The following is a 13,855-nucleotide window of genomic DNA, read 5'->3' as shown; positions in this document are numbered from 1 at the left end:
GATTCTATGGCTTTTTCCTTGGAGACTAAGAAATGGAAGCAGACATTTCACCTGTCATTTGAATAGTGCACAGCTGTTTCTCTTCAGAGACTCCCAGGCCCACTTTCCTACAAACTGCCAGTCCCCTCAAAAAAAACAAAACAGCCACTAAGGGTGGTAATATGTATATTAAATTTCATATGTATACACAGGGGGAGGCCATCCTTGCAGATCTAAGAGTTCCAACCCAGAGAAAATGTCAGTGAGTTTCCAAGTCCATTTAAGACAACGGAGCCTGGCCGCTGCCCTTTGTCATAGATCTCCTCCTTTTTGCTGGTGGGGGCCTGGTGGAACTGTGGGGAGACACAGTGGGGGCTGAGGGTCCCTTGGGGACAGCATCTTCTTTCAGGGAAGCAGCTCTCTTGACAGGCTGCTCTGATAACTGCTGCTTTACTTTCTGTATCTTTTTGGCTTTCCCAAGGGACTGAGCACAGTCCTTAGGCCTTGGGGTGGCACAGATTTCAGAGGGAGTTGGCACAGCAGGTGTTCCCGAGTCCTCGCCCTTGGGAGGGACGCTTTGCTTTGGGACAGCAGCGTCCTTGGAGGACTTCCATTTAGGTCCCCATTGTTTCAGCTTCCCATCCCTCTTCCGGTTCCCAATCACTTCAGCTTTCCCATCAGACTGAGTGCTTTCCAGGGGCCTAGCAGACTCTTGGGCATCTGGGACGGAGGGTTCAGTGGACAAGCCTGGCCCTTTGGAGATGCCGTTCATCTTCTGGAAGGGCTTCTTGGAATGTTGCCGTCTCACCACCTGCCGCTTTGCCTCTGCAGCCCCTTGGGCTTTCTTGGAGGGCTGGCTACTGTTCTCAGACTTTGGGGTGACCTGATCCTTCAGGTCAGGTTCTGCAGGGGCAGCTGCTGCTGAGTTTCCTGAGGTAAAAATTAAAGATGGTTGATCATTAAGAGACAAGGAGGTTGCTGGGCAGTGGTAGTGTACACCTTTAATCCCAGTGTTCAAGAGGCAGAGGCAGGTGGATCTCTGAGTTCCAGGTCAGTCCCAGGACAGCCAGGACTACATAGAGAAACCCTGTCTTCAAATACCAAAAACTGAACAACAAAAGCTCCACACACTAGGATAGTGCCTAAGAGCTGACTAATTAGACTTACATTAGTGCGTGGTTTTTACTGAAACTCTATGTACCCTGTGTTAAGGGATTACTGCCTATTCTTAGGTCAGGTCTAGGTTTTCAGAGGAAGCTGCGCCCTCTGGAGGGCGGTATCTAGCAAGACACTCTAAGGAGGAGTAAGTCCCAGTCTGTAAAGCAAGCCTAAAGCGCTGTTTCACTTGACTCGTCACACGATTGTCGTGCAATATGGGAAACAGAACTAGTAAGTATCAATAAGAACGCCGTCAAATATGGACTTTACTTACATAAAAACTTGCTATTTCCTGGGTTTTCCTAAGACAGGGTCTTGCTATGTAGCCTAGGTGGTCTTGGACTTACTACACAGAGACCATCCTGGCCTCAAACTCAAAAGATGCACCTGCCTTTGCCTCTTAAAATTTGCTGTTTCTTAAGGTTTTTGTATTGTGCAGAGCCCCTACCTGGCAATGTACTAAGTCTGCAGCTACTGAAAACAAAAACCAAAACCAAGCCAGAAACCACACTGTACTGACCCTCTTCTCTCCTCTTCCAACTAACCCAAGGCATGCAGAGCTCAGAACACCCCACCCTCCTGAGCTACAGGCCAGCATCAAGGTGCTCAAGGAAACAAATGCATTAGCCACAGGCTCCGAGACCTGCCAGGGCTCTGCAGAGTTTGCCAATCCAGTACAGAGATGCTGGGCCAGCAGAGCTAAGAACCAAAAGAAACCACAACCTGCAGTGGGAATGCACTTGGTACAACTGTGTGTGACGCATCCACCTCAGCCTGTTCCAACACTGGAGGCTCAGGAACAACTACGGCTGTGAGAAACCCCAAGCTTTCACCCAAGCACAGTGGCTGAGAGAAACCCCAAGCCCCCTCTCCATGTCATGCTGTGGCCTCTGCTCTCCACACTGGAAAAGCAGGTGGGAAGACACCTATCCATACAGCTCCACAGGGAAAGAGCTTGGGACAACAGTGTAACCACCTGAGTTTGGATCCCTGGCACCCAAGTGAAAACAATAAAAAAGCAGGGAGACAGAGTTGCAGGCTGATTCCAGGTGTTTGTGGTCCAGACAGTTTAACTAAAAAACAGTGAGGCGGGTATGTGTGTGTGTGTTGGGGGTGGGGCATGAAGAACCAGTCTTATCTCAGGAGTGCCTGGCAACTGAATGCAGCTGGGGTGGAGTCAGGTTTCAGCAGGGATGGGAGGCCACAGGAGGTGAAGAACACAGTCCTGCAACCATGCACACAGTCAACACTCAGTGCACTCACTGGGAAAGTGGTGGTGGTGGTGGTAAAGGGGAGGAGTCAAGCAGAAAACAGGTGGATTGGTCTAAAACATCATGTACCCGAAAAATAGTTTCTTTTTTTTTTTTTTTTTGGTTTTTCGAGACATGGTTTCTCTGTGTAGCCCTGGCTGTCCTGGAACTCACTCTGTAGACCAAGCTGGCCTCGAACTCAGAAATCCGCCTGCCTCTGCCTCCCAAGTGCTGGGATTAAAGGCGTGTGTCACCACCGCCCGGCTGAAAAGTAGTTTCAACAATGTTCCTTAACAGAGTAGTGCTGGTGAGGTGGACACAGCAGGTCAGGTGACTGCCTTCAAGCCACATGGTGGAAGGAGACAACTCCCAAGGCATTCTGAACTCCATGTGCTTTCTGACATGTCCATGCAAACGCACGCGCGCACACACACACACACACACACACACACACACACACTCACACTCACGCACACGATACAACATAAGCAAGTCAGGTGGAGAACAGAGGCCAATGCCTGAGGCTGAGCTCTAGCTTTCCCACATGCATGTGAACATACCTCTACCACACACATACACACCACACACACACTGCATACACAACAGACACATGCATCACGCTGCACACACCAGTGTCACACTGCACACACTAGACACATGCCTCACACTGTACACACATGCACATGTACACACATTAAAAAGCCAGAGGCCAAGGTGGTGGCAGGAGGAAGAGCAGAGCAGATTACCTGTGTGGGGCTGGGGAACAGAATTGGAAAATTTCTTGAACTTGGCAATAAAGAAACCATCCATATTGTGAGTGTGAGGGTAGAAGCGTCGGGTGGAGCGCAGAGAGGGGTGGAAGCGCCTTTCTCGGAAGCGGGTAAAACCTTCCTGGCCGAAGTCCAGGCCGGTGGGCACCAGCCGTACATTCCTCTTCTTCAAGGCGTAGTCTACCACCCACTCGTTCTCTTCCACCTGGATGTGGGACAAACAGGAGGGAAGGACATGCGGCTGGAGCTGACAGTTCTTAGAGCCAAATGCCCTCCACACCGGCCTCCACAACCTCTACACCAGCCTCCACCCATTCCCTCACACGGGCCTCCACGCCCTGCCCTGCAGCCAGCTCACCGTAATGGAGCAGGTGCAGTAGACCAGGTAGCCCCCAGTCTTGGAAGCAGCGTTGACTGAGTCAATGGCACTGAGCAGCAGTTCCTTCTGAAGGTGAGCACAGCGCTGGATGTCCTTCTCATCCTGTCCGAGAGACCAGGAGTGAGGGGACTTCATGACACAGCCTGAGGAAGGGAGCAGCTGCCTACAGGATGCTCTCTGATCACAACACTCCAGCCCCACAAGATCAGCCGAAGCCTCTCAACTGGTCCCACTACCAGGCTCCTCACCTTGTTCGTCTTCACAGCAGGGTCTTTGGAGATGACTCCTGTGCCACTACACGGAGCATCCAGTAGCACTCGATCAAAGCCCCCCACCACCTGTGGAAAAGGAAAAGTCAATCCGATGCTTGCAGCACGCAACACTACTAATTTCCCAAAGACAGCACAACACAGCGATGTCACCAAGGGCAAGGTGAACCGAGGAAGCCTCAGAAAGACAAGAGCCTACCTTGGGGAACTGGCGCCCGTCATAGTGGCTGATGATGGTATTGGTGACTCCCAGCCGGTGCAGGTTGCCCACGACACTCTTGAGCCTCTCTGCATTGGCATCATTGGCGAGGATCACACCTGTGTTCTTCATCAGCTGAGCTGTGGGCGGGCAGAGGGAGCACCAGGTTCAGCAGCACGTCTGCCTCGCACGCTGCCTACTCCGCAGCTCGGAACCCACAGGCCAACCCCATCCCTCCAAGGCCAACTCCTCTCTGCCCGGCCAGCCAGCGTAAGTCCATCCACATGGCTTCCCCTTCTGCTGACCGTCTTTCTGGCCCTCCCCAGTTTAGGATAACAAAATCAGAAGTCAGCCACAGTCAGGCACAACCTAAATTCTTTCTGAAGTACAGGCAGACGACCTGCACCCAGCCTGTCCTCTTCATACCTATGTAGCTGGTCTTCCCTCCAGGAGCACAACACATGTCTAAGATCCGCTCATGCTCCTGAGGTGCCAGGGCCATGACAGGTAGCATACTCGAAGCTCCCTGCAGCATATAGTGTCCAGCTAGGTACTCGGGAGTAGCACCTGTGAAGAAGGATCACAGTGTGACATGCTGGCAAAGGAAGGGAACAGAAGGGCTACCAGCTGGGGACGCTTACCAACAGGCACTGAAGAATCATATACCACAAGTCCAGACTTTGACCACTTTCCCAGTGGATCCAGATTAACCCCACGATTGATCAGAGCCTGAAAATAAAGAAGATGTCAAAATCATGATATTCTACTCAAAACAGCCAGGCAGAAGACCCTGGTCCACTTCACTGCAGCTGTAAGCACACCCACTCAGAACAGCCAGCTGTCACTTGGCAGAGCCTCTCCTCATACCATCTACTGCCATCCACCTACAGTGTGTGCATTGGATCCAAGGCCTACTTGTAAGGGTCGAACAAAGGGTCGAGTACTGAACTACTCTAGCCCTTGTCCGCCAAGACCCTTGTTTTGAGACAGGGTATTACTATGTAGCCAGAGCTATCCTGCCTCAACTTCTTAAGTGCTGGGATTAAAGATGTAAACTACCAAATTTAAGCATGCACCCCGATTGGGGCTTGTGCGCGTGCTAAAGCAAACTGTTCCACCCCTGAGCCCCAGCCCAGCACCTTTCCCAACTCCCCATTCTTAAACTCCAGTTTCTGACTCAGTCAAGTACATTTCAATAATCAGCTACTACTTCCTGTTCTTCTCTTTCCTAGAAGAGAGAACTGCTGGGGTATGTGGGTGTGTCTCAGTGGGTAGAGTGCTTGCCCAACATGCATGAAGCCCGAGGTGCAATCTCCAACAGTGCATCAAACTAGGCATAATGGCACATGGTGGGAGCCCAAGCATTCAAGGGGCAAAACCAGGAAGACCAGAAGTTCAGTGACAACCTGTACTACAAAGCAAGCTTTAGGTCAGCCTGGCTTCATGAGACCCGCCTCAAAACCTAAAGGAAACAAATGTTTCATCTCAGCCCTAGGAAGGCAGAGGCTGGTGACCTCTGTAAGTTCAAGGCCAGCAAGGGCTTACACAGTCAGACCTTGTCTCAAAACACAACAATAAAAGATGAAACTACAACGTGCAGGACTGGATGGCTCAGTCCGGGAGACCCCGGACTCCCAAGCATTCACATGGTGAATATTCATAAGGAAAACATAAAATAAGCTTAGACCAAAACAAATGGTATGCAAGATTAACACTGATTTTAGAAGCAAAGTCTTTAACCTGGGGTCCCTGAATCCCTGAGTATGTATGTGTTTTCCTGGGGCAAACATCATTTCTCAGCTTCCTGGTGACGTTCCTCCAACCCCTGAGGTCACAGTTCATCCTGATGCTGATATCTCACCTTAGGCAAAGGCAGCACAGGTAACAAAGACAAGGTCCTTCTCCAGACAGACAGCAGGCCTCTCAGAGCTTACCTGAGGGGACCATGCTTGGAACAAGACATACTTAGGTCTGAAGAACTCACTCTGCCAGCACTGGGCAGGGTGACCCACAGGTGAGCAAAAGTCCAGTCCTGAATTAAACGACACTGACCGCTCACCTGAGCAAGGTCTCGGCGACGGGTTTTTAAGGTGTTGGTCCGAAGGGTGATTGGCCGGGGCACCTCATTAGCTTCTAAGAACTCTATCAACTGCAATGGAGACAGTGCATCAGACTGAGTCGAGAGCCTAGGAGCTCAGACCAGGATGTGAGGGGGCTAAATGGCGTCACACTAGTATGAAGGGAGGAAAAGCAGACGCAGCAAAGCAGTATGCCGGCACCTCAGACAGAGGAAACAGCTCCATGAGCTTGCCCAGCAGGAAGTCTCCATACGAATAGTAAGTGGCCAGATCCTTCTGAAGCCGACTCAGATACTCAGTTCTAGAGCGGCCTTCTTCTCGCTGAGCCCCGAAGTCTCGAAGCACTCCTACTATATCCTGGATCCGCTTATGAACGCGCTGCAGGTCTGGAGCCTGGGCATGTGGGTCCATTAAGGAAGTGTTGCCTTGAGTCTCAGGCCTAAGAGAGCCCACAAAGGCCCTGTCTCCTCCCGCTGTCCCTCTGCACTCAAAGGATATCCTGGTCAGTATCCCCAGCAGGGGGCAGCACAGAGGCTTCCTCATCTTCCACATTAATCTGCAAATCCCCCTCTGCTTTGTCATCCTTTCTGGGGTGGGACTCAGGGGAAACACCAACATCTTCATCAGTGTCCTCTTCACTCCACTGGGCCCTAGAAACAAGGTCAGGAACAGGAAGGGGTTCAGGCCCGGACAGACACCTCCTCCTTCATATCTTTCTCCTCCCAGCTGTGGCCAAACTCACCCAGCTGCGGCGTCCTGGGCCTTCTGCTTCAGAGCAGCTCTTTCAATAGGCAACAACTGGGAAGAGAGAAGACTGTGTCTGACAAGGCAGCCCTTTGTCACCCTGCGTCATAGTCTGTCCCTAGTGGGTTACTTTTCCCTAAACATAAATCTAATGCTCTAGAGGCAAATACAGAAGCTAAAGATGATGTAGGATTTGACACAGAAACTATGTTACTTGTATTTCCTCTCTAGTTTTTAATTTTAGGGTTTTTTTACTTTAAAATGCTTTGTTTTACTTATTAAAAAACAAAAAACAAAAAAAAAACCAAAACTATGTGGGAGCTGGAGAGACGGCTCAGCAGGTAAGAGCACTGATGGTTCTTCTAGAGGGAGGTCCTGAGTTCAATTCCCAGCAACCACATGGTGGCTCACAACCATCTATAACGGGGTCCAGTGCCCTCTTCTGGTGTGTCTGGAGAGCAATTGTGGTGTATAAAATAAGTCTTTTAAAAAAAATGCTTAAAAAAAAAAAAAAAGTGTATGATGGGTGTTTTGCCCACTTGATGACCAGGAGAGGTAAATCCCTTGGCTCTGGAATGACAGTTATGAGCAGCTATGTGGATGCTGGGAATCAAATCTAGGTCCTCAATGAGAACAGCCAGGCCCCTAACCCGAGCCACCTCTCCAGACCCTTTATTCTTGACATTGAAACAGAGGACTAGATGGGTACATGGCTTTGAGCACCCGTGTAGGTAGGTACTGGAGATTCAAACCTGGATCATCTGTCAGAGCCACAGGCTCCCACCCTGAGCTCGCCAGGCCCATGTGTTCGCTCCTTTAGTTGGTTTTGTTTGACAGTTGCCCAGGCTGGCTTCAAACTCAGCAATCCTCCTGCTTCAGTCTCTGAAGTATGAAGATTCAGGAAGCTGAGATCAGAGCACATGGAGCCAGCCCGAGATACACAACGGAAATACTTCCTGTATAAAAGAACCATGCTCACCTCCTGAATAAAAGAACTGCACCCTTGGGCCCACTCTGCCACAGTCCTTGAGTCACTCTACATATTGCTGCTGCACAGAATTTTAATCACATTTCATTCCCAAGCATTTCTGAGTACACTGTAGCTGTCTTCTGACACACCAGAAGACAGCATCAGATCCCATTACCATGTGGCTGCTGGAATTGAACTTAGGACATCTGGAAGAGCAGTCAGTGCTCTTAACCACTGAGCCAGCCATCTCTCCAGCCTGTTTCTTCCTTTTTTTTTTTTTTTTTTTTTTTGTTTTGTTTTGTTTTTAAAGGATTTTGTTTTCTTTGGGGGACAGTTTCTCTGCATAGCCCTGGCTATACTGGAACTTGCACTGGAGATCGAGTTGGCCTTGAACTAAGAGATAAGTCTATCTCTGCCTCCAGAGTATTGGGATTAAAGGCATGTACAACCATGCCTGGCTCAGATTTTACTTGTATGTTATGTAGCTGTATGTATATGTGTGGGCATACACGAGTACAAATGCAGAGAGGCCATCAGAGGGCCTGGGATTCCTTGGAATTAAGAGTTACAGGCAAGCCGGGCGGTGGTGGCGCACGCCTTTAATCCCAGCACTTGGGAGGCAGAGGCAGGCGGATCTCTGAGTTCGAGGCCAGCCTGGTCTACAGAGTGAGTTCCAGGACAGCCAGGGCTACACAGAGAAACTCTGTCTCAAAAAACTAAAATAAATAAATAAATAAATAAATTACAGGCAGATGTGATCAATCTATTGTAGGTGCTAGGAACTGAACCTAGATCCTCTGCAGTGCTCTTAGCCACTGATCCTTCCCTACACCCTCCAAATTAGGCAGAACACTCATATACATAAAATACACTGGGAAAAAAAGAGTCTGGAATTCTGTTCCAAAGAGGATCTTGTCTCTAGGCATTGCAGCATTTGCATGCATGTAGGCAGACTCTCAAGCACAAAGTACATAAATCTAAAAAAATCTGACACTGCTTTCGAACTTAGGAGTGATGAGACAGAGCACCAGAACCCTTAACTCCACTCAGACTGTCATCATCTCTGAAGGAGCCTGCACAATTTGGAAAAAAGCTAAAAAGCAACTTAGACATAGTGGCACACACACAGATGCCAGCACTTGAGAGGCCAAGGCAGGAGGATGCACATTCCAGGCCAGTGGGGACTAAAAGGAAGTGACACATGCCTGTAATCCCAACACTTAGGAGGCCAAAGTATGACAGTTGTAAATTAGAGGCCAGCTTGAGCTACACAGAGTTCAGGCTAACCAGGGCTACACGGTGGAACACTGTCTCAAAAGGACAAGCAAGCTGGGTGTCGTGACGCATACCCTTAGTCCCAGCACTCTGGAGGCAGAGGCAAGAAGAGCTCTGGGTTCAAGGCAAGCCAGGGCTACACAGGAGGACAAAACTCTCGAATAAACAGATCAACTTGAGAATCCCCAGAACTCACTCACCTTTCCCTCCTCATCCTCTGAGTTAGAGTCAGCTCCATAGTCGTCCACCATATCTTCACTACTGTCCTCAGAGCCCCAAAGGTCCCCCTGGGTCACCACACCATCTTCCTCGGAGTCTTCCTCCTCGTCCCCATCACTGTTTTGAATTGGTGCTGGGCGTTTTTTACCTCGAGCCTGAACTGTTCCTGGAAACAGGAAGGGTTTGCTAAAGCGTGCGTGAGCAGATGGCAGTCAGTCACACTGCCTCACACCCCTGGAGCCTGTACTTTCTAGCCCTAAGAATGTCCTTTGAGGGAGGGCCACAGATATGGCTTCACAGTTAAAAGCACAGACCGATCTTCCAGTTCCCAGAACCCACATCCGACAGCTCACAAGTATCAATATCTCTATCTCCGAGTCCGTATCCCACTCCCGAGCACAGCCACATTCGGACACAAACAACAAACAGTAAAAACAGGGCTGGAGAGAAGAGTTGAGGGTTAAGAGCAGTCATTGCCCTGGCACTCCCATGCTGGGGATGCACAACCATTTGTAATTCTAGTTCCAGGGGATCTGATGCTTCCTTTGACCTCCACGGGAACCAGGCACCCACATGACACACATTCATATGTGTAGGCAAAACACTCATATACAGAAAATAAATTAAAAACATTTTTTTTTCAAAAATAAGGCAGAGACAGGTAGATCTCTGAGTTCAAGGCCAGCCTGGTCTACAAAGTGAATTCAATGATACCCAAAGTCTACACAGAGAAACCCCATCTCTTAACCGTTGAGCTATCTCCAGCATCTCAAACAAGCAAAAATAGATCTAAGGAAAAAAAAAACCCTATCTAGGACCCAGAAGATTCTTTAGAGCAATCAACTCCTAGATTCACTAACCTTTGGATAACTCTCCAGGCAATGTTTTGATCCCAGGAGACTTATTTGGCTTAGAGACGTCAACAGACCCTGCCCTCCTCTTGGCTGCCCTGAAAGGATACAGAAAGTGAAGACAAGGAAGGGAACACCTCTGGGCTCTGCCATCTCCCACCACAAGGAAAGAAGGCAATGCACAAGCAGCTCCAGTCCCACTAAACCTGGGCACCCACACTCACCTCTTCCGGGCGCGGCTCGACAGCCTCTTGAAATTCCCATCGTCAGCTGTTTAATTTTAAAAAAGGAGATTAGGAATTTATAAGAAATACAAACTGGCTGGGTGATGGTGGCGCACGCCTTTAATCCCAGCACTTAGGAGGCAGGGGCAAAGGCAGGTGGATCTCTGAGTTCGAGGCCAGCCTGGTCTACAGAGTGAGTTCCAGGACAGCCAGGACTACACAGAGAAACCCTGTCTCGAAAAAACAAAAAACAAAAAACAAAAAAACAAAAACAAAAAAAAACAAACAAACTGGGGGGCAGGAATGTAATTAGGAAAAGGATTACCAATTAACTGAAGTGTGGCCATGGTAGGGCAAGTGTGTGTTTGGTGTGTGGTTACAAACTACAGTCCACGGAAGTCACTCCATTATCATCTATCTAGGAGTTACAGTGAGATGTTTAGGAGAGACTAATGATGCAGCCTGTACTGAGTATGGGGAAAGCCCAAGGCTCCATTCCCATCACTTCCAGAAAATTAAAGACCAAAAAAGACGTAGAGGACATGAAGCAGTCATCAGACTGGCCAGCAACCAAATTCAAACAGGGACATTCTGATAACAACGAAATCTCAAACCCCCTTTTCTGCCCTTCTCTTATTCTCAGCTCTCTCAGTTGTCAACTAAAGTAGAACTTAACTTTGCTATTTTATTTTTTTACAGTCTACAAGAAATTACAAACACAAATATCAACCCTTTTCATTCACTGTGTGTAAGACACCTAACATAACAAAGCCTCTCTCCCAGGACTCTTAAAATTCGATGAAGTGAGACCATGTGTCCACAAAGTTGAGGATCTCCCTCACGGGCCTGTGGCTTGCCAATGATTTCAATAAATTGCACCTTCCATTCAAAACAGAACACGAACTCCCAATACAGTCCGTCACCAAGCACACAGGGCTCAGCTCCATCCCGTCTCTTTCAGGCAATTCATGACTGGTCTGCTCCGTTTCCAACTCTTGCTTGCTAAAACCAAGCTTAACAAAACCTTTCTAAATTCTTCATGAGAAACGGAAGACCGCACCGTTCCTCGCACGAGCACCATGCCCCCAGTCGCAGCTTCCTAACAACTCACATTTATGCAGCAGGTCCTAAAGACGGACATGCAAACGAGAAGTTATGACACACAATGGAGCAAAGGCTGGGCGGGATCAGAGAGCTACGACCCTCACCTGCAGGCAGAAATCTGACCAGTTCGGTCTCTGCACCCTTCTGCTTTCGGGCCTTTCGGCCGGGCCCACGTTTCTCCTTCTTCGTAGGATCCAACTTGCGCCCCATGATAACTAAAGCAAAGAAAAATGAGGGAAGGCGACGTTGTGGATGCTGAAAAGGGAACGCAGGCCGTAGGCTTAGGGATATTACCTGGGAAGGGATCCCGCCCGGCCCAGAATCTGTACTCGGAAGCCCAAAGGGCCCCTCCAGGCTCTCCCACAGGACCTCGTCAACGCGCCCTTCTCGGGAGGCCAAGGTCGAAACCCTGCTCCGCGATCCTGCAGACGCACCTGAAGGCTCGGCTAGCCTAGACCTGGTTCCAGCAGACGCAGCGCCTCCAGCCAAGGCCCGCTCCACGTGCACTTGGGGAAGACCTCTGCTAGCACACCGTGGAAGTGAATTGCGCACGCGCAAAGCGCCCGGACACCGCCCCGCCTCTTCCGGTCGCGTCACCGGAACGGACCTGGTGCAGGAACACGCCACTCACCGGCTCCCCGGGTTCAGGGAGGGAAACGCGCCGCGGCGCGATCGGGCTTTCTCTGCCCTCCGTTCAGGAGTTGGCTCTGCCCGAGGGTTCTTGCTTGTTACTCCCGAGGCCGCATGCTCCTTCCACCTAAACCGCAACTTGGCCCTTCCCCTGGAACCCTGCGAACTGCCTTAGCCCTCTAGATCGCGGGGTCCCACGCCTCCGCTCTCCTGTTCCCAAAGTTTTTATTAGAGCCGCTTTCCTTAAAGGTAACTCTCCCTTCCAGCCCTTTTCATTTAGGAAAACGTACTCGGCCTTCCTTCAAAGCAGTACTTCACAGGCTTGGAAGATGACTTAGCGGATAAACGCGCTTGCCTCCAAGCCTGCCGAACTGAGCTTTGAGTACAGGACCCGCCCATATGGTGGGCGTCAGCAACAAACTCTAAGCTGCTCTTTGACCTCCACGTGCACAGTTAATAAACGTAATAGTATATATATATATATACATATATATATATATATATATATATATATACATATATATATATGGAGTGGTAGTTTGCTCTAATCCCAGCCCTCTGGAAGCAGAGGCAATCGGATCTCTTTGAGTTTGAGGGCAGCCTGGACTTCCTGGACCCAGGACTACACAAAGAAACCCTGTCTCGAAACAACAGTAATAAATAATAATAAACTAAGGATAGGTGAATCACTAAGAAAAATTACTGGGGTATGGTAACACATCCTTATTTTCCACACTTGAAAGGCAGGGGCAGGCAGTACTTACTTAGGTAGACCCTGGTCTCAAAAAATTTATATACTTATAATGTGTGTGTGTAGCCTTGCATGTGTGTGTGTAGAAAATGTTTCCATGGTTTCTAGGATAGAACGCTTGCCCAGTGTTTTCACATCTCTACCGGGCAAGTGACTACTTCCTGCAGGAGGGCTCTGGGAAAGCATAGGTCAGAGCCTGTTCTCCCAGCTTGTCATCCTATCAGGAGCACAGGCAGCAGTCTTCAGGGATAAACCAGTTCCTGGGGTACCTAGAGCCCACACTCACCCACACAGAACCAGATCACTAAAATACAAGGAAACTTTTATTTTCAGTTCTCATCAAGAAATTTGCTGTGGTTTTTTATGCTTTTGGTTCTTTTTCTTTTTTTTTTTTTTTTTTCCAACTTTATTTAGCTGCTCAGTGGCTGGAGCCGCTGGGTTCCTGGTATTAAAAAGATGCCAACAGAGGTAGCTGTGTCTCGCCCAGGGGCCCGGCCCACTCTGAATACCCCCCCAAAAGGAGAAAACACAAAGTAAACCAACAAAATAAAACCAAAAAGAGGAAGAAATTCAGATCATTTTCTTCAAGCCTGGCAGAACCCACAACAGTTTGTAACAGGCCCACGGTGGGGGTGGGGAGAAGCCAAGGTCCAGAAGGCAGCCAGCCGGCCAGCTCCTTGCACGTGGCGCTGTGCTACTGCTGCGTGTCTCTCCAGCAGGAAGGGCACCATTGCCTCTCCCTCCCTCCCTGCCCCTAGTGCACAGGGCTGTTCCTTTACAACTCAGAAGATGGGCAGAAGGAAGGCAAGGGTCTCTCTGGCCCCCAGGGGCAGCCGGGGCAAGAGAAAGTGAGGAAGGTCACTGCTCAGTGGTGGAGGTGATCATCACTCTGGGTCTTCACTGCTGCTGGGCTACCTACAGGGAAGGACGGTGAAAGACAGTCAGGGCTTGGGGCTGAAGTATCCCTACCGTCCAGGGAGGTGACATTAGCAAAGAACAAGTTCC

General features: G+C 49.6%; 2 protein-coding genes across 15 annotated transcripts in view; both read right to left on the bottom strand.

Moving 5' to 3' along the window:
• Nucleotides 1-148: 148 nt before the first annotated feature.
• Nop2 (NOP2 nucleolar protein) lies at nt 149-12,062 on the bottom strand. 2 transcript variants are annotated; one of them, XM_034512381.2, is made up of 16 exons: nt 11,904-12,062; nt 11,574-11,684; nt 10,366-10,411; nt 10,151-10,239; nt 9,272-9,456; nt 6,825-6,880; nt 6,581-6,732; nt 6,284-6,483; nt 6,064-6,153; nt 4,646-4,733; nt 4,431-4,571; nt 4,005-4,144; nt 3,785-3,874; nt 3,516-3,638; nt 3,134-3,362; nt 149-909 (listed from the first exon to the last, which is right to left on the bottom strand). In XM_034512381.2, exons 2-16 carry the CDS (start codon nt 11,677-11,679, stop codon nt 260-262), a joined length of 2,385 nt encoding a protein of 794 aa, XP_034368272.1. In that variant the 5' UTR covers nt 11,680-11,684; nt 11,904-12,062; the 3' UTR covers nt 149-259. The 2 variants fall into 2 exon arrangements, with proteins under 2 accessions (XP_034368272.1, XP_034368273.1); XM_034512382.2 differs by having other exon boundaries at nt 11,764-11,908.
• A 1,093-nt stretch (nt 12,063-13,155) lies between these two features.
• Chd4 (chromodomain helicase DNA binding protein 4) overlaps nt 13,156-13,855 on the bottom strand; it is a 32,489-nt gene continuing 31,789 nt past the window's right edge. For all 13 annotated transcript variants that reach the window (XM_034511659.2, XM_034511657.2, XM_034511652.2 and 10 more), the window contains one exon: nt 13,156-13,765. In XM_034511659.2, coding sequence (XP_034367550.1) covers nt 13,748-13,765 — 18 coding nt within the window. In that variant the 3' untranslated portion in view covers nt 13,156-13,747. The remainder of the gene's footprint in view (nt 13,766-13,855) is intronic.

This window comes from Arvicanthis niloticus, chromosome 9, assembly GCF_011762505.2.
Source record: "Arvicanthis niloticus isolate mArvNil1 chromosome 9, mArvNil1.pat.X, whole genome shotgun sequence".
Lineage (NCBI taxonomy): Eukaryota > Metazoa > Chordata > Mammalia > Rodentia > Muridae > Arvicanthis > Arvicanthis niloticus.
Note: the sequence above shows the minus strand (reverse complement) of the source record. Positions and strands in the feature narration are given on the sequence as shown.